The sequence below is a fragment of the Poecilia formosa genome, unplaced genomic scaffold, assembly GCF_000485575.1.
Source record: "Poecilia formosa unplaced genomic scaffold, Poecilia_formosa-5.1.2 Scaffold82, whole genome shotgun sequence".
Lineage (NCBI taxonomy): Eukaryota > Metazoa > Chordata > Actinopteri > Cyprinodontiformes > Poeciliidae > Poecilia > Poecilia formosa.
The window spans coordinates 1,756,986-1,782,236 of NW_006800021.1; the positions used below are offsets into that span (position 1 = coordinate 1,756,986).

The 25,251-nt window shown below is 40.0% G+C and overlaps 5 protein-coding genes and 1 long non-coding RNA gene across 6 annotated transcripts in view; 3 read left to right on the plus strand and 3 right to left on the minus strand.

The window, feature by feature from the left end:
* Window positions 1-25,251, minus strand: part of LOC107836760 (uncharacterized) — a 573,704-nt gene that overhangs the window by 150,529 nt on the left and 397,924 nt on the right. The gene's annotated exons all lie outside the window — the stretch shown is intronic.
* LOC103141366 (protein unc-119 homolog B-like) lies at window positions 27-4,012 on the plus strand. Its single transcript, XM_007556998.2, has 5 exons — window positions 27-333; window positions 1,661-1,774; window positions 2,131-2,239; window positions 2,332-2,504; window positions 2,603-4,012. The coding sequence occupies exons 1-5, from the start codon at window positions 99-101 to the stop codon at window positions 2,713-2,715; spliced, it is 744 nt and encodes a 247-aa protein (XP_007557060.1). The 5' UTR covers window positions 27-98; the 3' UTR covers window positions 2,716-4,012.
* Window positions 7,511-9,746, minus strand: LOC103141369 (ribonuclease P/MRP protein subunit POP5-like). Its single transcript, XM_007557001.2, has 5 exons — window positions 9,638-9,746; window positions 9,423-9,565; window positions 8,113-8,262; window positions 7,941-8,024; window positions 7,511-7,846 (listed from the first exon to the last, which is right to left on the minus strand). Exons 1-5 carry the CDS (start codon window positions 9,655-9,657, stop codon window positions 7,740-7,742), a joined length of 504 nt encoding a protein of 167 aa, XP_007557063.1. The 5' UTR covers window positions 9,658-9,746; the 3' UTR covers window positions 7,511-7,739.
* LOC103141368 (protein unc-119 homolog B-like) lies at window positions 10,017-14,321 on the plus strand. The gene is made up of 5 exons (XM_007557000.2): window positions 10,017-10,326; window positions 11,654-11,767; window positions 12,124-12,232; window positions 12,325-12,497; window positions 12,596-14,321. Exons 1-5 carry the CDS (start codon window positions 10,092-10,094, stop codon window positions 12,706-12,708), a joined length of 744 nt encoding a protein of 247 aa, XP_007557062.1. The 5' UTR covers window positions 10,017-10,091; the 3' UTR covers window positions 12,709-14,321.
* Window positions 15,349-17,322, plus strand: cunh12orf43 (chromosome unknown C12orf43 homolog). Its single transcript, XM_007557004.2, has 6 exons — window positions 15,349-15,498; window positions 15,698-15,731; window positions 16,192-16,290; window positions 16,372-16,442; window positions 16,521-16,608; window positions 16,707-17,322. The coding sequence occupies exons 1-6, from the start codon at window positions 15,387-15,389 to the stop codon at window positions 17,023-17,025; spliced, it is 723 nt and encodes a 240-aa protein (XP_007557066.1). The 5' UTR covers window positions 15,349-15,386; the 3' UTR covers window positions 17,026-17,322.
* On the minus strand, window positions 17,016-25,019 carry hnf1a (HNF1 homeobox a). The gene is made up of 10 exons (XM_007557002.2): window positions 24,212-25,019; window positions 21,522-21,721; window positions 21,224-21,404; window positions 19,922-20,124; window positions 19,567-19,709; window positions 19,346-19,487; window positions 19,069-19,257; window positions 18,880-18,995; window positions 18,715-18,799; window positions 17,016-17,656 (listed from the first exon to the last, which is right to left on the minus strand). The coding sequence occupies exons 1-10, from the start codon at window positions 24,508-24,510 to the stop codon at window positions 17,526-17,528; spliced, it is 1,689 nt and encodes a 562-aa protein (XP_007557064.1). The 5' UTR covers window positions 24,511-25,019; the 3' UTR covers window positions 17,016-17,525.

Genomic DNA, 25,251 nt, shown 5'->3' on the forward strand with positions numbered 1-25,251 from the left:
ATCTCTCTCACGCTTTACGCCATCTTGAAATTATAGCTTCAGTTTGTAAAGTGCCTGAAATACAACAAAACTGCTCCTTTATCGCCTTCGTGGGCGATATGAACAGTTCTCGAAACAAACCGTCACAGGCAGCCGGGAAGGGGCAGAAGGACGCAGACAAAGCGGTGGAGAGCAGCAACCGTGACAGAAAGACCGGCGGAGGAATGCTGAGGAAGCTGAAGTCAAGGCGCAGCCACACGGATAAGTGGCCTTCGGTCACAGAGGATGAGCTCCGGGCTTTAGGACCAGATATCTCCCCGGACCATGTCCTGGGTCTGCGGGTTGTCACGGAAGGTATCCTATGAACCCAATAAACGTTATCTTTATAAGGTTTGATAACAGTAGGCTTAGGAAAAAAATGTGCTAATTGTTGCTAATGTTAAATGTTCGCTTTTCTATCCACCTCTGGTCATCTTTGAAAGCGTAGAAATATTAACAATTAGTTTTGGGTACAGTCTGTTATTCGCTTAAAATTGCCAGAAGGGAATGTAGTAATTATGGGTTTTATAACTACTGCTAGTATGGGGTTTGAAGCATCTTTTTTTGTTATTGTGTTTTGATGTTGTTTTTTTTCAATCTGAGTCTCTGACAAAACAGTCCCACAGCCTCATAGATCCTCCACCATACCGAACACTGTGAATAAAGTGCTTATCTTTCCCGTCAAACCCACTTGAAGAGTTTTTGTTTTGTTTTGCTGAAACTATTAATATTAGTTTCCAATAGTCTCCACAGCATCAGACTGAACGTCTCTGTGGTCAGAGTATTTGACAGGAAGACAGAAAAAAGTTTTTTTTGTTTGTTTGTTTGTTTGTTTGTTTTTTTTCCCTGCATCACGCACATGCAGTCAGTTGATGTCTCGTGGTTGTTATGAAGACTTGCTGACCCAAAATATGGCTTTTTCTAACATCAGCTTCAGGTTTATTTTACAATTTATTTTTAATAAGCCAGATAATTATAGGTCCTTGTCCAATTTAGAGTTCAGTGACCAGAAGAAGTGGTTCTTTGGGAGACATAATTCTTTAGTTTTCTAAAACAAAGTTTTTAAAAAAAACTCATCTTCACCAGGGATCCCATAAAACGCTTTTATTTATTTATTTATTGTGCTCTACGTTGTCTATCCTGCATAATTCTCTTTAGCATCTTATATGAATTACAGCCCATCTGCTGCAAATCTTTTAAAACATGGTTAAAATGAACTACAAAAATGGGAAAGACTTCCTTGGATTTATTCCAATCTCCCCGTCAAGCAGTGACCGCCCTGTCTCATCATGAGTCTGTCAGAACCCTCCAAGTTACAGTAAATCCTTTCATTAGTCATCAGGCGCTCATTGGACTGGAGTTTAATCTAGCATTTCTTGTTATTTGGGGACTTTTCCCGGACCACACAACGAGTTGCTTTCCTTCTCTCTTGCTGTACTTTGAAGGTGTTGCATGGTCTCTCCACCCTGCGGGAAAAGGTGCAGAGGTCCTTAACCACTACCTCAATATTCAAAGTAAAGACATGTTTGAACATTTTTGTTTGTGGGTTTCTCAAGAAAGGAAAAAAGTAAAGCTTATTGCTAAGGACAAAACAGGATTTCCCCAACTGTGGTCCTGATTCAGCTTTTCTCCGGTGTTTCAGACTACCTATGCAGACCTGAGGATAATATCTACAGCGTCGACTTCACACGGTTCAAAATCAGAGACCTCGAAACCGGAACGGTTCTTTTTGAGATTGCCAAACCTCCAAATAGTGGTAAGTGGTGCATTCAATTTACCCACCATGGACAGCTTGTTACTCCTAAACGCTAGGTGCAAGTTACAACCAAAGGTTATGGAGTCGTTTTGAGGGGCTTTCATACTGAACGAGCTGCATCTAGATGTGTCTCAGTGATGTCAACAAACATGAAAACAGCAGTGTTCCTTGTTAAATACTACCTAAAAGTCTTTCAGTGTCTATTTTTTTCCTACTGGAAAGTGACCTCGTCCAGGTTGTCTCCCAGGGTTGCCCTGCATTTAACTCCGTCCTTCTTCCCCATATACCTGACCAGTTCCACTCTGTGATGTGAATCATGTTTGCATGGCTTCCAGTGAATTCATTCTCTGCTTTAGGTCATGTGGAGAAAGACGAAGAGAGCGGGGATGCAGACTCCAGCGTGGGGCGTTTCGTCAGATACCAGTTCACACCTGCCTTCCTAAAACTGCGCACTGTTGGGGCGACGTAAGTCCCTCGGCCTCCAACAGTCATCGTTACTCAACGCTTTCTGTACATGCTTAAAAAAGGGTCTCTGCTGTCTCTTTGTCCAACCGCAGCGTTGAGTTTACAGTGGGCGACCGGCCCATCAACAGCTTCCGTATGATCGAGAGGCATTACTTCCAGGGACGGCTCCTCAAGAACTTCGACTTCGACTTCGGCTTCTGTATACCCAACAGCCGCAACACATGCGAACATATTTACGAGTTTCCACAGCTTCCCGAAGACCTGAGTGAGTTTACGTCCCATTGTCAGAAATACCAGATCGCCGCTCTTCCTCCAGTTATTCTCACGTTAACTCACTTTGTGTTTCTTTTTCTCCTGTTTCAGTTCGCCAAATGGTGGAGCACCCATATGAGACCAAATCAGACAGTTTCTATTTTGTGGACAACAAACTGATCATGCACAACAAGGCAGACTATGCCTACAACGGTGGGCTTTAAAACCTGAAAGAAGAAATGGGTCCAGCATCTCTTAGTTGGAAAATGTCCTAGATTATACCCTTCTAAAACTTCTTCCAAAACAGGGTGTAGAAGTGGTTTTTTGTTGTTGTCGTTGTTGTTGTTGAAATTATTAGAAACTGGACCAACTCTGCCTTACTACAAAAACACGGATCCATATGGAAGTACCTCGGGGAAGCTCAGCTTCGTGGACTCACAATAACTTTGCTCATGATTTCTGTATATCTGACTGAAGTGTTTGTTCTGTTGTGTGTTTTGGTTTGTCACGTTACTGCTTGAACCCTTCGACCTTAAGAGTTCACACTGTCTCTGCTGGAAGGGGACGCTTCTGGTCGCAGATAGTTAGGAATGTAATTCACTTAAACACTCATGTTTATTTAAATGACCCGTTTCTACTGACAATTGGATTTCCTGAGTGGGAAAGCAAGCTTAATATTTCTCAAGCGTTTTTTATCCTACTGTTTGATGAAGAGATAGCATGAATTGTGTTGAGTTTTTGTTATCGACTCGTGGCTTGAAATGTTCTGACTAACTGTTTGTGTCTGATTAAGGATAATTTCTTTCTGACTCAGAGTAGATTAGGGTTGTTTTTTTGTTTTTTTTTTCTGGTAAACTTTCATTCCATTTGAGGAAAAACATGAACTTCCCATGATTACGTCTCATGTCACCAAGTTTCCTTTTGTTCTATCAAAAACTGGCAGAATCGAAGAAGGTGAGATGGTGATAGACTACATTTCTGGTCACTCGCACATAATGCATCAATAACCGCTTAGTTTGCATGTTTAAATTCACTCTGATGTGGTTCTACTTGTTTAGTTCCTTGAAATCCATCCTCCTGGTTCATTGAACAAGGAGGATGCAAACCTTTCCATTAAAAACTCAAAGGGAACCGAAAAAGGACTGATGATGTACAGCTCAGTGCAGAAATGCTTAGACATCCCCTAAGTTTTTACTCAGCAGCCATGTCATTTCTCCTCGGTTTGTACCTTAAAAGAGAAACATTTGTTTGTGCTTATTGTGAAACTATTGGTGGCCTTTTTAAAATTTAGGGTGCCTGTAAATCATTAGGGGTGACAAACTAAACTCCCACCTGTAGAGCAGAAAAGTGCCTTAAAATCTGGTGTTAGTGCTTTTTAAGAAAAAAAAAACTTGTATAAGAAAGATTTGAACAATTCAGCAAGAATAATGGAAGTTACTTTCTTTTTATTATTTTCCACAAAAACCTTTTCTACTGCTGTCTTGTTTTCTAGTTCATGTAGTCGTTCATTTTTAGAAGTTATTAAGGGATTATGAAGAAAGCTGTTAATAGCTTCGTCCATGCGATGCCTTTAGCACCATTTCATTCTCACACTTTGTGTCTGGCCCTTGGTGTGTGATGCGTTTAATGTCTCTACACACAGAAGCAGCACTACTGTGGTTGCCGCGGAGACCTGTCCTGCTTTTTTTTTGTCCTCCAGTATGGGAGTTGTCGTTTTGCTCAAATGCATCAAGTGCATGAGCACTCTCTGTTTTGATTGTATTTCTGTAAACTGTTGCATAATATCCACTTTTTATATTCGATTAGTATTGTAATAAATAAAAGAAAGACAGACTGCAAGATGCATTCTCATCGGCATCTTGTTTCTCATTGGTGTCTCATAATTCTTAAACCATAGTCAAAATTTCTTCTGTTTAGAAGACATTTTTAATCAATTCATAAGGTGCNAAGAACAAATTCAACACACAGTTCTAGCATTGAAATTAAATGAGCACCACCAATCAGTCTTATTAAGCTAATCTCTTTTTTTTAAACATTTTCCGACTGCAGGAAATCTTCAGGAGCAGATAGCCCAACTACTCAACCAGCAAAAGCAGATCATTTTACAGCTACACAAGCTTTCCCTCTAAAGAGCTGAACGGCAAACAAATTAACAGTCTAGAAAATTACTACAAAATTTATAACAACTTCACAATATCAGCAAAATGTCCAAAATACAAAAATGTGGCTGAGCACCGTCATGATGATGTGATCTGAGACAAACACTTAACAAAACTGTGTTAATATCTTTCTGTTTCAGGTTTGTTAAAACAACTGATCCAAAATGGTGAGTAAATTAAAATGAAAAAATGTAAATAAAATCATTATTTTTGTGTCAACAAAGAGACTTTACTGAAAAAGTTTTACTAGAAAAAAAAAAGCTCCTCCAACTAAGCTGCAGTAGCTTAATACACATTAGTATTGAATACAATAATACTGGTATAACAAACATGCAACATTTTTTAAAAAGTTAACTGTAATAATATTTTAGCATGAGCAACAGGAACTGTCACTTTTCAACAATGAATTAAGATAGTGGTATTGTTGTTCAAATGTATTTATTTTATTTATTTTTAAATGTAGCTAATTAAGGAAGCTGCTGACCTACAGTAGTTTGGATTTTTTTTTCAGGTAACTAAGCTGCTAATCATTTAATGAAGCAAAGACTGGTTACAAAATGTTCAACTAAAATAAATAAATATTAATATACAAGGTAAAAAAATATTTTTTTCTCTCCCTTTTTTTGTCTGTTTTATTCTAGGTGTTTGTGTTTTATTGGTTATGTTTTATTTTATGGACCTGTACAGCCCTTTCAGGTCACTTTGGGTGTGTAAAGTGCACCGTGAATAAATGTTAATTTATACTGGCTTCCATTCAAAACTAACTTAACTTTCAATTATTAAGAAGTTGAACTGGTGGAGTTTTAGCTGTCACGTATGGGAGAGTTGTGGTATATTAATCCGGGGTATATAATATTACATGTAAAAAAGCTGTATGCATGTGTCAGCCGCAGCTCTGACTGCTGCTGGCTCAAATGTTTTGATGGCGACGTCAGTCGCTCCTGATAAACAAGCTGTGCAGCGCTGCTGCTGCTAGGCCCCAGCACGCCACGGGGAGTTGGGGGGGTTTTCGCTGCAAATATCCAACAGCTTTACAAACACAAGGAACAATTTTTGAGTGTATTTGTACCTGTTTTGGGCTTAGATTCTCCAGGCGGTGGGCCTGTGGAGCTGGAACGGGGCGGAACCTTGTTGCTGGTGCTGCTGTTGGGGTTTTTCTCCATGTTTGTCTCCGTGCAGTGAGCGCTGTTCGGGCCGAGCTTCTGGCAGAGAGCCGCCGAGCTCTCTAGCATTAAACGGGGAAACGGAGGACAATAGCGGGTTGCAGTGAGTGCGGGTCAGGCGGCGAAGGCCCTGATTCATTTCTGTCAAACGCGGAGACCCCATCACGGCGACATCTTGACCATAAAACAAACCAGAGAAAAATAAAGAGACACGGTTATGGCGTCTCAAGTCGTGAAGCCTGGCAGAGGAGAGGACGAAAGCTCGCCAAACGGGGCCAAAACCCCCTCTGACTGTCGGGTTTTTGCTCGTTAAGGAAAACAACGTGCCCTTAACAAGGCGCTAAATGTTTTCCAGAAGCTGGAAAACAACCCAAATTGGGAATTTTAGCCTAAAAACGAGGTCCGTAGTAAAGAGCGTGCACTAATGGCGACGGGTCGCCAGACAGGAACCTGAGAGACCCGGATGTTTCTTGTAACGCTGCCAGCCTAGTTAGCGAAGATATGAGCGAGCAACTCTGGGAAATGTAGTAGAACTCCACTCACGATCTGAAAGCCCCCAAATCTTTGAGAAAATGTAGAAATTACAAATCTGTTAGATTTACAAACTTCCTAACTTGCCGCCCCCCCATAGGAACTATAATATTTGCATACACCGCCTCCACCGTTATAACTGCTTAAATATGTATAAACAGTTTTAGTATGGAAATTTAAATTTAAACCCCTAAAAACTTCTAATTCAGGGTCCATGTACTCAGTACAGGTAAAAATCTAAAATAAAAAAAGAATCTTTTTTAACACAACCACAGTTGTCACTATGTTAATGGCAACCATAAATATTCCTGTAAAATGAATAGACTCGTAATTTCATTGTTACTTTTTTAAGGTGACTACCATCTGGAAACCTTATTTCACTAATGCATGACTTCCTGTTGCTTTAACAAATTTAGCATGATTAAGGTCAGGGTTTTTTTCTTCTCTTTATTTTGCCCCTATGCAAAGTTTTAAGAACAATAGAACATGCTTTTTAGGGCACATGTTGATTAACCTGCCAGGAGATGGCCATTGGAAAATAGCTCATTCAGACAAGCCAGCATTTACTGTATAATAACAAAAAAAAGTTCAAACAACTGAAACAAGGTTCACTGGATATAGGGTTAAGAATTACAGCAGTATGTGGGATTTCATGTAAAAATAAAAATAGAAATTTAAAAAGAAGTAATGGTAGTTTCTCCTCAATAATTAAATGTACTGCACTGATTTGATTTGTTTTTTTTCTTTCATCTATCTACAATTAAAATCAATTATTTAAAATGACTAAATGCAAACACAGTGAGAATGTCCAGCCTGTTCTAGAAAGAAACCAGGTGTGTCTCAGATCTGAATGGTACAAAGGCATAATAAATATAAGAAAAAAAAATAACGTTAAGACTTTTATAATTATTGTCCAGGAATGCCAAAATCGGAAGTGTACTGTCCTTCTGAACAAAAGCCAGTAATATTAAATAGCATGTTGTTTTCTATTGCTATAACAAAATCTAGCCGTTTGCTTCTACTGCTGTATTTGACAATAAATGCCATTGAATCTACGGCTGGTTTTTGTGAGCATGTGGAGAAAATAATGTAAAAAACAATAAATAATTATATACTATGACAAACACTGCTAACATCCCTCTTCTTTAAAGGAAAAAAATGTCAGACAAAACATAAATACATTTATTACATAAAAATGTCAAACGTAAAATTAAATTACAATATTATTTTTAGCATGCCATGTAACTGATATTTTTATGCTGACATACTTTCTGGAGAAATTGTAGAATATTAGCCATGCTTCTGTTAGGTCTCATTAATTATTCAAAGTGCGATGTTTACATAGCCACTGAAAAACCCTATAAAACGAAATAAAAGAGAGATTCCCTTAATTCCTTATTCATCATCCTCCTCTTCACTCTCCAGCTCATCCTCCAATGCTTTGTTGCCTCCACCTGTTAGAGAGCAGCTTAGAATTGCTTCTTGAATCTTCCTTTTTTCCTCTAAAAAAAAGAAAGAAAGAAAGAAAGACATTGGATCAAATGAGAAAGAATTGATCAAACCAGAAAGAACTGATCAATTTAATTAATTCATTACCTTTATTTTTATATTTAGGGAGCATTTGATGGAGCTGCCGGGTGTTGTATCGGATCAAAAACTTCTGACATGTTCTGATTGTTCCTGTAGAGAAGTAACCACTCTAAATTTGATAGTGATTTTAATGTATTTCAGTGTTATTTTGTGTGTTTTTTTCCTTTTTACACCTCACCTCCAACATGCAAACAGTTTAAGAAACATGGGATTATTTGTCCACGACACTCAATGCTTGTAATGAATGGCAGAGCAGACCAGAGGAGTTTGTAAAATCCTTTGTGGAAACGGAGAAACACAATTCCAGTGTGGGCATTCAGATATTTCACTGAAGGAAAAAAAAAAAACAAGAGACAGAGAGAAATGATTAAAGTGTTAGTGAATCAAATTCCTGCACCAGGAAATTAAACTACCACCTTATATTTAGACCGATGACAATACACGAGCAATGTTTTGAGTTCGGGAGTACCTTCATAAATCAAAGGCGAACAGAGCATTAAGGCAAGCAAATGTTCCAACTCTTCTGGTTGAACAAGCTGTACCTCTTTTGTCAAAGTGTTTTGCAAAGTCTTTAAAAAAAATCTCAAGGAAACTTAAATTCATCTGCAGATGTTTTTGTACATTTTCAGAAAAAATACAGTAAAAAAAACACTAGCACCCTTAAAAGAAAGCCATTCTTCAGTTATATCAACTGTATGCCCCCTTTGATGACATTAAATCACAATTTGAAAGACAAATTAGTTCATTCTGATACTGGAAAAATATAATTCACCAGATGCTGGATCTTTTCACCAGTCAACTGGTTTTACTTTTGCTGTGATCCTTGTGCACAGTGCCGTAACTCATCAGACACAAAGTGTTTTGTTTTCTTCAATTCTTAGGAAGTCCAATTCTTGTATATACCTCCATATGGAATGGTTTATTGGTTGGACTTCTTTTATTGCTGATTTGAACTTTTTGACCTTTTGCATGTCTTGTTTGTTCAATGTTTTAAAGAATACAATGCTACATGTTACAGTGTTAAATTTTATGGCATATAAATGCTGTGGTGAGCTCCATTTTGATCTGTTCGTCCTTTCTTTAATCTGACTAAACATTGCCCTCCAAGTATCCTTGTCTAACTGTTTCAATTTGTTTAGGTACTTTCATTAATACGGTTTTCACTTTAGAGTCTGGTGAAGAAACAGATGATCTCAAACAGTTAGTGGATTTTAGTTGCACAGTAAAACAACATAAGTTGATCAGAGCCCCTGAGGTCTGTTTTGTCTCTGCTAATTTTGATACTCTTTAGCTGAACAGCTCCTGTTTAGAGCAAGATATGAATCCTGATTTCAATTGTATCAGTTTTATCCCGTTGTACTTATCTACCAATTCCTACTGACGAGGATTTCGCATTTACAATGAACGGTCAATGTTAAGTGCTATTTTACTGCAGTATGCGGTCTAATCAAGGAAATAGTCCGACCACTCCATGCACTGACAGCTTACCGCAGAATCGGATGCTGCAAAGAGCTGCTCCGTAGTCACCGTGAGTGCGGGCCACTGCTGCCTTCACGGACCCCGCTACAGCTCGATCGTCCAGCTTCAGCAGGTCGCGCCTGTCAGATACATTTATCTCACATAACAAATACCTGCCGATATAAACAGATAACATCAGAGATGCATCTCAAACACACAAAGGTAACTAAAAGCACGTGTTTTACCTCGACTTCACCCGCACCATCGTTGCTTCTATTTTTCCGCAGGAACTTCCGTCAACAAAACTTTTGTGTTAAGCTGTCGCGCGAGCGCCACCATGCGGACATCATTGGGAAATATATTATGCTTTTGAGACCATTCATAGGCGGCCAGGAGTCGAAAAACCGTTTGAGCTAATATTCAGACGAGAAGCGAACGCTAAACGTGCATCAAAACATACAGAATACGATTAGTTTTTATCAACTCTAGGTATACAGAGTCGAAATACAAACGGGGCGATCTAAACATTAAACCATTCACACCCCTTTTGGTAACCATGGCAGCCTCAATCGCTTCCAGCCAATCCCAGCCTCAGCTTTCCATCTCTCTCACGCTTTACGCCATCTTGAAATTATAGCTTCAGTTTGTAAAGTGCCTGAAATACAACAAAACTGCTCCTTTATCGCCTTCGTGGGCGATATGAACAGTTCTCGAAACAAACCGTCACAGGCAGCCGGGAAGGGGCAGAAGGACGCAGACAAAGCGGTGGAGAGCAGCAACCGTGACAGAAAGACCGGCGGAGGAATGCTGAGGAAGCTGAAGTCAAGGCGCAGCCACACGGATAAGTGGCCTTCGGTCACAGAGGATGAGCTCCGGGCTTTAGGACCAGATATCTCCCCGGACCATGTCCTGGGTCTGCGGGTTGTCACGGAAGGTATCCTATGAACCCAATAAACGTTATCTTTATAAGGTTTGATAACAGTAGGCTTAGGAAAAAAATGTGCTAATTGTTGCTAATGTTAAATGTTCGCTTTTCTATCCACCTCTGGTCATCTTTGAAAGCGTAGAAATATTAACAATTAGTTTTGGGTACAGTCTGTTATTCGCTTAAAATTGCCAGAAGGGAATGTAGTAATTATGGGTTTTATAACTACTGCTAGTATGGGGTTTGAAGCATCTTTTTTTGTTATTGTGTTTTGATGTTGTTTTTTTTCAATCTGAGTCTCTGACAAAACAGTCCCACAGCCTCATAGATCCTCCACCATACCGAACACTGTGAATAAAGTGCTTATCTTTCCCGTCAAACCCACTTGAAGAGTTTTTGTTTTGTTTTGCTGAAACTATTAATATTAGTTTCCAATAGTCTCCACAGCATCAGACTGAACGTCTCTGTGGTCAGAGTATTTGACAGGAAGACAGAAAAAAGTTTTTTTTGTTTGTTTGTTTGTTTGTTTGTTTTTTTTCCCTGCATCACGCACATGCAGTCAGTTGATGTCTCGTGGTTGTTATGAAGACTTGCTGACCCAAAATATGGCTTTTTCTAACATCAGCTTCAGGTTTATTTTACAATTTATTTTTAATAAGCCAGATAATTATAGGTCCTTGTCCAATTTAGAGTTCAGTGACCAGAAGAAGTGGTTCTTTGGGAGACATAATTCTTTAGTTTTCTAAAACAAAGTTTTTAAAAAAAACTCATCTTCACCAGGGATCCCATAAAACGCTTTTATTTATTTATTTATTGTGCTCTACGTTGTCTATCCTGCATAATTCTCTTTAGCATCTTATATGAATTACAGCCCATCTGCTGCAAATCTTTTAAAACATGGTTAAAATGAACTACAAAAATGGGAAAGACTTCCTTGGATTTATTCCAATCTCCCCGTCAAGCAGTGACCGCCCTGTCTCATCATGAGTCTGTCAGAACCCTCCAAGTTACAGTAAATCCTTTCATTAGTCATCAGGCGCTCATTGGACTGGAGTTTAATCTAGCATTTCTTGTTATTTGGGGACTTTTCCCGGACCACACAACGAGTTGCTTTCCTTCTCTCTTGCTGTACTTTGAAGGTGTTGCATGGTCTCTCCACCCTGCGGGAAAAGGTGCAGAGGTCCTTAACCACTACCTCAATATTCAAAGTAAAGACATGTTTGAACATTTTTGTTTGTGGGTTTCTCAAGAAAGGAAAAAAGTAAAGCTTATTGCTAAGGACAAAACAGGATTTCCCCAACTGTGGTCCTGATTCAGCTTTTCTCCGGTGTTTCAGACTACCTATGCAGACCTGAGGATAATATCTACAGCGTCGACTTCACACGGTTCAAAATCAGAGACCTCGAAACCGGAACGGTTCTTTTTGAGATTGCCAAACCTCCAAATAGTGGTAAGTGGTGCATTCAATTTACCCACCATGGACAGCTTGTTACTCCTAAACGCTAGGTGCAAGTTACAACCAAAGGTTATGGAGTCGTTTTGAGGGGCTTTCATACTGAACGAGCTGCATCTAGATGTGTCTCAGTGATGTCAACAAACATGAAAACAGCAGTGTTCCTTGTTAAATACTACCTAAAAGTCTTTCAGTGTCTATTTTTTTCCTACTGGAAAGTGACCTCGTCCAGGTTGTCTCCCAGGGTTGCCCTGCATTTAACTCCGTCCTTCTTCCCCATATACCTGACCAGTTCCACTCTGTGATGTGAATCATGTTTGCATGGCTTCCAGTGAATTCATTCTCTGCTTTAGGTCATGTGGAGAAAGACGAAGAGAGCGGGGATGCAGACTCCAGCGTGGGGCGTTTCGTCAGATACCAGTTCACACCTGCCTTCCTAAAACTGCGCACTGTTGGGGCGACGTAAGTCCCTCGGCCTCCAACAGTCATCGTTACTCAACGCTTTCTGTACATGCTTAAAAAAGGGTCTCTGCTGTCTCTTTGTCCAACCGCAGCGTTGAGTTTACAGTGGGCGACCGGCCCATCAACAGCTTCCGTATGATCGAGAGGCATTACTTCCAGGGACGGCTCCTCAAGAACTTCGACTTCGATTTCGGCTTCTGTATACCCAACAGCCGCAACACATGCGAACATATTTACGAGTTTCCACAGCTTCCCGAAGACCTGAGTGAGTTTACGTCCCATTGTCAGAAATACCAGATCGCTGCTCTTCCTCCAGTTATCCTCACGTTGACTCTCTTTGTGTTTCTTTTTCTCCTGTTTCAGTTCGCCAAATGGTGGAGCACCCATATGAGACCAAATCAGACAGTTTCTATTTTGTGGACAACAAACTGATCATGCACAACAAGGCAGACTATGCCTACAACGGTGGGCTTTAAAACCTGAAAGAAGAAATGGGTCCAGCATCTCTTAGTTGGAAAATGTCCTAGATTATACCCTTCTAAAACTTCTTCCAAAACAGGGTGTAGAAGTGGTTTTTTGTTGTTGTCGTTGTTGTTGTTGAAATTATTAGAAACTGGACCAACTCTGCCTTACTACAAAAACACGGATCCATATGGAAGTACCTCGGGGAAGCTCAGCTTCGTGGACTCACAATAACTTTGCTCATGATTTCTGTATATCTGACTGAAGTGTTTGTTCTGTTGTGTGTTTTGGTTTGTCACGTTACTGCTTGAACCCTTCGACCTTAAGAGTTCACACTGTCTCTGCTGGAAGGGGACGCTTCTGGTCGCAGATAGTTAGGAATGTAATTCACTTAAACACTCATGTTTATTTAAATGACCCGTTTCTACTGACAATTGGATTTCCTGAGTGGGAAAGCAAGCTTAATATTTCTCAAGCGTTTTTTATCCTACTGTTTGATGAAGAGATAGCATGAATTGTGTTGAGTTTTTGTTATCGACTCGTGGCTTGAAATGTTCTGACTAACTGTTTGTGTCTGATTAAGGATAATTTCTTTCTGACTCAGAGTAGATTAGGGTTGTTTTTTTGTTTTTTTTTTCTGGTAAACTTTCATTCCATTTGAGGAAAAACATGAACTTCCCATGATTACGTCTCATGTCACCAAGTTTCCTTTTGTTCTATCAAAAACTGGCAGAATCGAAGAAGGTGAGATGGTGATAGACTACATTTCTGGTCACTCGCACATAATGCATCAATAACCGCTTAGTTTGCATGTTTAAATTCACTCTGATGTGGTTCTACTTGTTTAGTTCCTTGAAATCCATCCTCCTGGTTCATTGAACAAGGAGGATGCAAACCTTTCCATTAAAAACTCAAAGGGAACCGAAAAAGGACTGATGATGTACAGCTCAGTGCAGACATGCTTAGACATCCTCTAAGTTTTTACTCAACAGCCATGTCATTTCTCCTCGGTTTGTACCTTAAAAGAGAAACATTTGTTTGTGCTTATTGTGAAACTATTAGTGGCCTTTTTAAAATTTAGGGTGCCTGTAAATCATTAGGGGTGACAAACTAAACTCCCACCTGTAGAGCAGAAAAGTGCCTTAAAATCTGGTGTTAGTGCTTTTTAAGAAAAAAAAACTTGCATAAGAAAGATTTGAACAATTCAGCAAGAATAATGGAAGTTACTTTCTTTTTATTATTTTCCACAAAAACCTTTTCTACTGCTGTCTTGTTTTCTAGTTCATGTAGTCGTTCATTTTTAGAAGTTATTAAGGGATTATGAAGAAAGCTGTTAATAGCTTCGTCCATGCGATGCCTTTAGCACCATTTCATTCTCACACTTTGTGTCTGGCCCTTGGTGTGTGATGCGTTTAATGTCTCTACACACAGAAGCAGCACTACTGTGGTTGCCGCGGAGATCTGTCCTGCTTTTTTTTTTGTCCTCCAGTATGGGAGTTGTCGTTTTGCTCAAATGCATCAAGTGCATGAGCACTCTCTGTTTTGATTGTATTTCTGTAAACTGTTGCATAATATCCACTTTTTATATTCGATTAGTATTGTAATAAATAAAAGAAAGACAGACTGCAAGATGCATTCTCATCGGCATCTTGTTTCTCATTGGTGTCTAAATTCATAATTCTTAAACCATAGTCAAAATTTCTTCTGTTTAGAAGACATTTTTAATCAATTCATAAGGTGCGTCTGCATATTTAGAATATTAGCAAAACGTTAATTTCATTCAGAATGTGAAACCTATTGGATTCATTACCCAAATAATAGTATATATTTTAAGCATATGCTACAGTCAATTTTGAGGAATATATTACAGCCAAAGACCATAGCTTTGTTTTTCAACAAATTGAAAAATCATACAATAAAAAAAAAAAAAATAGCATTTTTAGTACAGAAATTGCCACCTTCTAAAACATACTTCCTTGTATTAAACAGTACATTCGCTCAGTACTTCGTCTGGCTCGTTTTGCATAAATGACTACATTGACAGAGTGTGACATCTACCATTACTTATTTTTGTCATTGACCTAAGAGTAAGAATAACGCAAAACTCAACCATGTACCAGTTCCACATTGGAAAACCAGTTTAATTTACAAACTTGGATCTTTGGTGAGGTGGCTAACCACTTTAAGCAATTCAAGCTAATTAAAATGCATTTTTCTGCATTTTGTGAATGGTTTGATAAGATTCGCATCATCCGAAGCGTACTTCTAGTATCAATGTTTCAGATGAAGTTTCCCATGTCGGATTTTAGAAATCAGGGTTGGTATGAAACCTTCAACTATGCCATTTTAATGCAGACTTCACAGTGACAGTGTTAATTCAATTAAAGGCAAAAAAAAGAAAGAAAGAAACAAAGAAAGAAAGAAAAGTAAATTTAAGAGTGAAGGTGAAATTTAAACACCATCAACTAATCGTGCAGTGCCAATTATTACAATTTAAAGAAATAGCAATATGGTATTTAATTACTCTATTATTAGATAAATAGTATCTTTTTGTTAGGGTTATACATTTCTCTTCTACAAAAATCATAAAAGTGGCAGTCATTTCTTTTTTTGTGTGCAGTGAAATAAGGGACTACATTACCCAGCATTCTCAGTTGAAAACAGAGAAACTCAAGCAGCACGTGGTGTTAACATGGCGTCCCGCGCCGAGAGGAGAGTTTCGAAGGACTCCAGCAGCAGTGACGACGAAGAGCTTAAAAAATGCCGGGAGGCCGTTTGGGAAAGCCAAACATTTAAGGCAACAGGTAAATAATGCTAGTAGTTCTGTGCCATTTTTACATTTGCAACCGTTTTAGTAATTAATCCGGAATACTCACAGAGCTAGGAGTTGTGTGTTCGTGTGAAATTCGTTGGACGACTAATAATTTTTAGTTCCCTAAATTTTCGTGAGTTTGACGGCCGCCGTGCACAGCAGGGGGCTGACACCTCTGTGTCTTGTTTCAGATGGGGATGGCAGTGTTAAACAGGAGTCCAAGCGGTAAGCGTTGTCACATTTACTAATTTTAGAGCAGTTAAACTTAATGAACTTCGTGCTGAGCTGAAAGGTTCCATATTAAATTAAATTGTGGAAGTTAATTTTTTTTAACTTTACAGAGCCATATGGGAGAAAGTCTGAATCTGGGATGCATCATGCACCAATCAGAGATGTTGTGGTTGATCTCTGAATGTTGTAAAACTCTGACCAACCGAGTAAAAAAAAAAGACTTCTTTATGATAAAAAATGTTTAATGCAAAACATTTCTTACTCCAAAACAGCCCAGGACTTTTATCTAACACTTTAAACTGGTCAATTTATAAATAACTCATTTAAATGATTTAAATGTAGATTAATGGTTTTTATACTATAATGTCATGTAGAAAATGGAAGAAGTTTATGCGTCTTGCAGCCACTTAATTAAAACTGAGGAGCAAAGTGTATAAATTCTGTTGTGCAACAGCGTTGTGGTTGCTGACCATGAGCATGACGGAAACGAGCTCCAGGTCACCCAAGGATTTCGGAAACATGTCGCTAGAAAGCTGGAGGATCTTCTGGACAGGTAGGGAAAAGTTGTAATTTACCGAAGAGAATCATTATTTCTTCATGACTCCGATTTTTAAGCAGCATTTTTGTTCTTCAGTTGCATTTCAGAAACGCAGCACATAGACTCAAAATGTCTGGAATCAAAATGTGATGATGGTCAAGATGAGGGTAAACGTCTGCTCTTTCTTTAAGCAGATTCGCCATTAGAGGAACTGACTTCACTTCAATGTTTTTTTTTTTTTGCAGGATTTCGTTTGTTTTCTACATCCGTCCCAGGACAGGAAGACGCCAAACCTTCGTCACCAGCCAGGCGTCGACCTCCTCCGAGCTCAAGGTTTTCTCTCTTTTTCCTCCTTCCTTTTTATTTCAAACACTTGATTTGGAGTTTTTCACCTTCCACAGAACATTCTACATTTTTCTGCTGCTTTGCAGTGACAGCGACAGCGAGATGGAAACCAGACTGAAGGAGGCAGCGGTGTCCATCAGTGACCTGTTACCTTCATCCATGCGCTCATCTTCCTCAGCAGAGCCTCTCGGCTCAGAATCTGGAGCAAAAAAGAAGAAGGTGCAAGAGGAAGAAGAGCATTGTGTCGTCAAGAAAAAGACGAAACGGAAAAAAGAAGAGAATAAGCAGGACTCTGTATCCTCTGCTCATCACCAAGGCAATGGTGAGCAGGAACACTCTGTAGTCAACACAAAACAAAAAAAGAAAAAGAAGCGTAAAAGAAATACAGAAGAAGCTTTGAACTGAGTTTTTAATCTAGTGTTTACTCATTCGGGCTGTCTGTGTTTTGTGTTGAACTGATCAAGTGGTGTGGAACACTCAATTACTTCTCAGATAACACAAGGCATCTAGTTTGTTTATAAAATAACTTTACATCCGTTGTTGATGATTATGCATATTTTTTTAAAAACTTCTCATCAAAAGTGGAAAAAAACATTTAAGGAAAGCAAATTAAAAACAATGCAGGTAACATTTGTTTCATCTGAAGTTACAATTTCCGAGAAAAACAAAATATTTTAATAAAAATATACATTTTGGTGTTGATCTTGAGAGATATTTCTGTTATTTAAGTTGTGATTTTTTTTCTCTATCAGTTCTAGGTACTACTAAAAGTTGTGCCGAGTCAGTTTTTACTCTCAGACATCACTGGTTGCGGTCTCCGGGTTCTCCTCCCAGTGTTGGCTGTCCATCCCCACACCTCCTTAGTCCAGCTGACAAGCCAGAACCACTACATAGCCAGGGAGGTGTTACTGGGCTGTGGACACCATTTGTGTAGGCATATAGGAGCCGATGTCTGTGGGTGAAGGTGAGAGGAGGTGAGACTGATGGCGTTCTGTCGTCTGGGAGGAAGGATACAACTCGAGGCTCTCGGAAGAAGCTGTTCAGAAGAGTGATAAAGTCAGTTTAGACTCGGCTTAGAGGTTTCTGGCAAAATTAGTTTTTTCTACTCAACCACCCACAGGAGCATCAGATTAGAAAACGCAAATTGTTTTTATTTATACATTAGCACGTCACAAATGATTTATACCATACTCGGTAATTAATGTGAAAAAAAATTGGCAGTGTAGAAATAAAACCCATTTTATAATTTCTTATTGCATCTTTCTGATGGTGAGTGAAAAACAGAAGCAAGAGAAATGTTCTATGAGATTTAAATGGACTTTATTAGCTGATCATGAGTAAATATGACTCTGTGTGGATGAGCTGGAGTTTAGGCAGGTTATTGGTCTGGAGCATGAAGGAGTATCCGTACACTGCCCAGAAGGATGGACGTCAACTTGCTAACAATCGCTTCTGCCGACAAGTCTGGAAAGAATTATGGGATAGTTTCCAAACAGTTCTGGTCAATTTCGTTTGAACCCTTCCTATTTCCAATTCATACCTGTGTGCGACTTCATTTATTTGTATAGTTAGGTACTTTAATCAATTGTCACAGAGTAAACTTCTTTAAATTGTTGGTTGTCAAACGAAACCCCCTCCTGGATGGGTAGGAATTTAGGATGGCCAATGGAAAATGTTCTTCAGCGAACCATTCCCATTTTATATCCAAAAGAAAGTGGTTACGACAAGACCAAAACTACAAAAACATTTAAGAGAGCCTCATCCCAAGCTGATTTCCAAACACGTTGGTGGCAGGGTGATGGTTTAGACTTGTATTGCACTGTTAAGATCAGAGTTTTCCAGTGCCAAATCAAGCCATCTGTCTGACGACTAAAGCTTGGCAGAGTTTGCGTTTACATCCATCTAATGGAATATCATTTCAGACCTAATCTTAGTCATACTTGGAAGAATTCAGCTTTCTGAACTGCTACTGTGGCCCTGAGAGCCAACAGGGCCACAGTTGCCTTTTGTATTTTCAAAATCACTATTCATAGAGATTCTCTTAAATATATTTGGACAATGAGTGGTGAGGCTTTGCTTGCTCTGGTACTCTACCTGGTACAGGTGTGTGTGGCTGCAGGTGTAAAGAATCTTCCTGCAAAGGGGAATCCGTCTCTTCCTCAGGATCTGCTGTGAGGATCTCCTCAAAAAAAAGTTTAAGCTCGAGGTTTAAAATCTTACTGACGATCTACCAGCCCAATAAAGTCATCAGAGACGTACCTGTCGGACCGCAGCGAGGCTGGTCAGGGTCCCCAGACTGCTGCTGTCAGTGATGACCATGGCTTGAGACAGCAGGCTGGATGAATGGTACTGAGGCGACTCTGACTTGTTGTACACTGTCATGGGGAAGAGATGAATGAGCCTTTGCCTTCTGCGTGATGTTAAACTGATATGCTGTTGAAGCCTTACTGTGACATGGCAGCTGTGTCATGGTTGCCATGAACGGACTGGCAGCCATGTGACCCTGAAGCTGCTGTTGTATTGCCTGCTGGTGGGGTGTGTGAAGCTGCTGCTGGAAAGAAATTGGCTGGAGAGTGGTGAAACCAGCCCCCATGTTGTTAATGACAGGGACAGTCTGCGACTGCGTAGGGGCCAAACCTGTGAAACATCGGGCATAGACCTCACTCTTCGTATTGCTATGTTTTCCATTCAAAAGTATGGAGAGTAAATTGACAGACTGAGCTACCTATTAGAAGCGAGGACTCGCCCAGACTCATGACGCTGGGCACCGAGGCCATGATGAGGCTCTGTGAGGAGGCTGGAGATGCAGAAAGACTGTGCAGGGATGTCAGAGTGCTTACTGGGGGCAGTGGTCCACTGCCAGACACCTGCAGCCAGGGGGAAAGTATGGTCACAACGTTAGGGTTACTCAGAGTGGACTGGTGAAACACCAGGACAAACACTCACCAGCTTGGGGTTATGAGACTCGAGGAGTGTATGGCTGGGTTCTAGTTGCACAGGGCTGACCACGAGACGTCCCACACGGTCCCCTATGCTGCTTCTTGCTGTGCTCCCTGTGTCACAGGAGATTTGCTGGCTGTACTTTACACCTGGGAAAGCAGTGCGAATCAGGTTTCAGGACGATATCCAGGCTGATTAGTTTACACGCATCAGTCTCAGAACCTGCACAGTCATGTCTTCCAAAATCTGTGGTACTTGCAAGGCCGCTTTAGTCGTAACAGCTTAATCCCTAATCTCAGTTTACAGGAAATAGTCCTGGAATAGAAACTGTAGGTTTGCTTAACCAGTTGTGGTGTATTACCATGCTCAGGACTTGTTGGAAGGGCAGCATTAGAGGAGGAAGCTGACTGGCTGTTGAAAGATGTGTCAAGGGCCAACTTGTGACGAAAAGCCTCCTCTTTACGCCGGTTGGCAAACCAGTTGTACACCCTGACTTCAGTAACTAGGTTTGAACCCAGACCAGCAAGCTGGGAAGGGGACACCCCTCTCTGGAGGCACTCGGCTCTGAAAAATAAGAAATACACTTACAGATGAGTTAACAAATGAAAGATATGAACTGAAGTCATTGAATTGACTAAATAAACAAGAAGCAAATGCAACAATCAATCAATTAAATTTTATGTGTATAGCACACTTCAGCAGCAAAGCATTTCAAAGTGCTTTACATAATTAAAATAAAAACAGCATGTGGCATTGAAATGAAATCAGTGATGCTTCATTTCCCAATGGAATAGGATATTGTGAGATGCTCATATGTGGCATAACATCATGGGTGTTGGTTCATGTTTTGCTGCCAAAGCAGCTCTGACTTGTTGAGGTATGGCCTCCAGTAAACCCTTGAAGGTTTGCTTTCGTACTCAATACCAAGATCTTGACAGGCCATCTCAAGTCCTGTAAGTTGCAAAACTACATGGAATGCACTTGTTTGTCCAGTACACCCTACTGATGCTTGACTGGATTGAGAGGTGAAACATTTTTGAAGCCAACACAACTAAAGTTTCTCTAACGATTCCTGAAGGAATTTAGCTTTGTGGCGGCATGAGTTGTCTTGTTGAAAGAGTACACAGCCATCAGGTAATACTGTTCCAATTCAGACTAATCTACATAAATTAGTCTGTGCACATAAATTATTTTTTTTCCATCAGAAAGACCATTAAATTATTTCGTTTTATGAGCAAGAGTGGCTCAGATGTTGAATCTGAGGAAAGGAACCAGCCTTTGCTGTCCACATGCATTTATGAGCCTTCGTTGCCCATGAGTCTGGTGAGCAAGCCAATGTAGCTACTGCTTGTTCACTTATTTGACCATCTTTGATGGACACCAAGCCATATTTCTGGAGATACTCTGGCCCAATCTTCTATCCTTGACAATTCAACCCTTGTCAGACTTCCTCAAGTTCCTACTCGTTCCCATTTTTATGTTAACATTTCAGCTTTGATGATAAAGTGTTCAGTTTTCTTCCTAACATACCCCACCCATTAAAAGGTGCCATGCAAAGGAGTGAAGCGGTGTCATTCTCGTCATCTGTCTGAGACGATAATGTTTTGCCCTATCGCTGTATGTCTGCAAAATAAAAAATGAATCATCTAAAATCTCCCCACACCTGTTGCATTCCTCTACCAATCCCTCTCTTTCCTCCTTGCTGGGGTTCTTCTGACGTTCATAGGCATTGAAGAGGATCTGTAGGGATGCCGGGCCCCACTTGAACCTGTTCCTCCTTCCTTTCTTGGTGTCTTCTCCTTGTTCCTCCACCGGTGCCAGGCCATGTTTGGCGTTTGTAAATTCTAGATTAAAAAAAAAATAGTTTCTGTTACCATTGTGTCTCCATCTCCTAGGACTGCTGCTAGCTTTGGGTTTAAATCAAGCAGAGCTTGGTGCTTCTGTGCAGGTTTTGTACTCACGCTGGCTGATCTCGCACTGCTTCTTGACGTACCAGCTGTAGAGAGCAGCTCTCTTTTGGTTCTTCATGGGTGTGCCTTTGTTGAGGTGCTGGGAGAGATGGGACTGGTTGAGGCCTGTGGACTCTACCACCTCTCTCTGAGGTAGGTTGTGCTGCTGCATGTAGCTTTTCACCATTTTTGCAACCTGCCAGGGGTCCTCCCTGTTCAGCAGAGAGGGCAAAATACTTAACAGGTCACCCAAACTCAAGACCACACAGCTACTTACTTTTGAAAGCACTTTGATTGCTGTAAAAATATTGGGATTTTTTTGTAAATACCATTTGTATTCAGAAGTCATGACTTTTGGGTTCCAGGAAAAATCTGCTGGAATGTCCGCTGAAGTTGGAATCATATCTTGTATGAGTTCGACTCCTGTGAGCAATCCAATATAGCTGTAGAGCCACTAAAACTTGTGTTTACACATTGGTTGAATTGTGTCTTGTAAAATTAGTCACGTAGTTAAGAAGAGAAATCTATAGTTTAATGTGAATTTATTGGTTACACATAAAAAACTGCTACCTGACAGTATAGCTAATAGTAATTGGTCTGGTCACAGAACATGGCAAGCATAAAAATCTAACTTCAACAATTTTATTTTTTTTCTTTGCAAATGCTGTTTATTAAGTGGGAAGATCTCTCACAAAATGACATTTAGTATGAGAAATAATCTGTCCGGCTATTTTTTTTTAATTTTTTTGGCATTCCTAGTGCATTAGAAAGTTAGAGAACATGAAGAGAAGGATATTTGAATGTTCCTCCTTGCTTATCTTAGATTATCCAGTATTCTGTGCTCTCACTTTTTTTTGCCTTTATATGATTCAGGTCTGAGATTGATTTGGGAGTCAATTTTGTGGAGATTTTTGGCTGATTTTTCTGATGTGGGTACACAATTAGAAAAGAAAGACTTGGTAACAAGACAGAGGGATGATGGAGGCTACATTTTGCAAAGATGCATTTGAGGCTTCAACTCTTGGTTGCTAAAAACATCAGTTGTATCTAATGGAGTAAAGAGATATAAATATTTCATGAAAATAAAACTTAACTAGTTGCAGAGACTGTTTAAGTAGCTAACATACACAAGCTAATCCAATCGCTATAATTTTACATTTTCATTCATTTCAATGTTACCATTTCATGATTAAGCATTTCAACTCAGCAAGGGAACCTGTATTGCATTGTTTCTCTACTTCTGTCCTATATTTTTGATTAAATATAAAATTAATTCCTTGTGCCTCAAAATATTTTCATAGCTCCAGTGAAAATATTGGCCTAGTGTCATTTCAGAGTTAGAAAAATGGTCTTAACTTGCAGTTTGAAGCAGCCAATCAGACGCCAGGCTCTCACTGACCCCGCCCACTGAGTTTGACAGGTGAAGTTGACAGTTTGGAACATGAAATTATTTATTAAATCATGAAATAACTATGTTTTTACAGTAAAAATCATGACAAATGATTTTATTGACTATAATTAATTCTATATTCAATAAATTCTCTGTAGTTCCAGATTTATTAAATTCTTTACACATTAAAAAAAATGATTTCACAAGTTATTTTTTGTAATTTGGCACTCTTCGCTTCATGTTATTGTTGATGTTTGTAACTTTTACCTCCATAAATGCACATTTCTGTACAAATATACAGGTGATCAAAATGAGTTTGATTACCTGCACATGTGACCGTCAGTACCAAACGCATATTGTTTCCATCTTAATTGGCTAAAAATTAGTTAGCCAAGTCCAAATAGTTTTCATTTACTTTTTTTTCCTTCTCCATAGAATGTTAGAATCGCTACTAGTTTCTATAGAAGTGTTAAGCAGGTACAGGCAGTGAAAACATTGGACTTAATGTGTTTCCACATACAGGGAAGTTGCATAGAGGCCTATTGACAGAGAGAGATAAGAGAAAGCACACGGGAGCAAAGTCCAGCCCTTTCGGATCACTGGAGGGGAAGAAACATGTAAAAGGTTTATGAGGCCCAATTTAATGTTCGGACTCTGTCTGAAAGCTTGAAAATACACGATACCTTAAAAGACCCCATTTGAAGCAGCAAATATTCAAATATAAGTTCAATTAAATGAAGCATTAAATGAAAACTGTTTTAATGACAGGTGCTTTAACACGTTTTTATGTATGAAGTGTGTCTTTGAGGAATGCTTGTCTTTTTAATTTTCTAAATTTGCTCTTAAAGACGCGCTCCGAAATATTGCTTAAGCGTTATGCAAACACGGTCTCCTGTTACCAGCCCCACTCCATTAATCTTCACCTACCTGTATGCGTGGAGCTTATTTATTAAGAAATGGCAAGGGAATAATGATGGGGGTGGGTAATTAGTAACTAGCAAAGGAGGAACCCTCTTTAAATTCGCCTCAGAAGCCAGATTGCAGAGAGAGAAACAGAGAAGCATGTGAAGGAGGGAGGATTTAGGAAAGAGAGGAGAACCGAAGTGAGGACTAATGTTTCAGACAGAAAAATAGTTTTGGCCAGAACATGGGGGAACAGACTCATTTGATGAGGAGGTTCTAAATTTCCAAAGTGTTTAACCTAGTTCCTTTAGGGCGAAAAAAATCGCTGTGTGTGCAAAGGCTTCAGTAAGACATCAAGATGACCCTGCCGTTGCCATGGAATCTCCAGAAAACTTTGGGATGTACTCACTGCAGCAACCGGTCGACCTCGGCCCTCAGCTTGGACGCCTTTTCCGGAGGAAGCTTCTCCAGCTCTCGGAATATAGGCGGAGGGAAATCCATTTCTCCTTCCTCAGAGCTCTCTCCATCCCCCTTGTCTCCCCTCTCGGCGCCGGCTCCGGCCCTGCTGCGCTCCAGCTCGCCCACGGCTTGGACTAGGACGTCCCGGGACAGCCCGGATTCCAGCAAGGCCCAGATGAGTTGCTCCTGAAGGGCGGTCAGACGACTCGGCCTCGCCATGGCTGCCCTCGCCCTCTCCTCTCCCTCCATTGGTCTGGTGCCTTATCGTGCTGCTGCCTCACAAACAAACACTGCTCACATGTGCTCTCCCTGTCGCATTCAAATAGCAGCCGGACGGCCTGCGTTTGGCCTCATTCTTTTTTTTCCCCCATACACGCTGCCCTTCTTCAAATGAAAAACCAGAGCGCTTTCATTTTCCTCCACTGATTTTCTTCCCGATGCGTCCTCAGCTGCCTGGGTTTTGCTCTCCACCTGCTGTTTTCCTTTCAAAGGTCAATTTTTCTTTTTTTTTTTTTTACCTTCCTCCTTTTCACCCCCTCCTCCTTACGAGCGCCCTGTGAACTTTGTCCCCTCTCCCTCAGTCCCCAACAGTGACCAAAGTACAATTTAAGAACAATAACCAAACATGAGCAAAGTTGCATTTGCTGAGGCTTCTGACAAAAACTGTCTGCCAAGTCAGGGAACAAGAGCCAATAAATGAGAAGATGTGATTGCAGGTCAAGTGGATTTCTTATTTTTAATGTAAAACTTGCATTCAGGACAGATAATCTTTTTTTTTTTTAATCAGGGTCGTTTTCCACAGTAGAGATTTTCCTCTATTTATTTCAGAATGCCTGTATACCACAGTCTTGATTATTTAGTGAACTTCTAGTGATTCAAAGCGCTGCAAGTTACTGCAGGTCAAGTACAGTTTGATGATCAACTTGTACCACTAGAGGGCGCTGTTGTGCCATCTATGCATTGAATTGGCCCAGTTCTGTAGAAATTTAT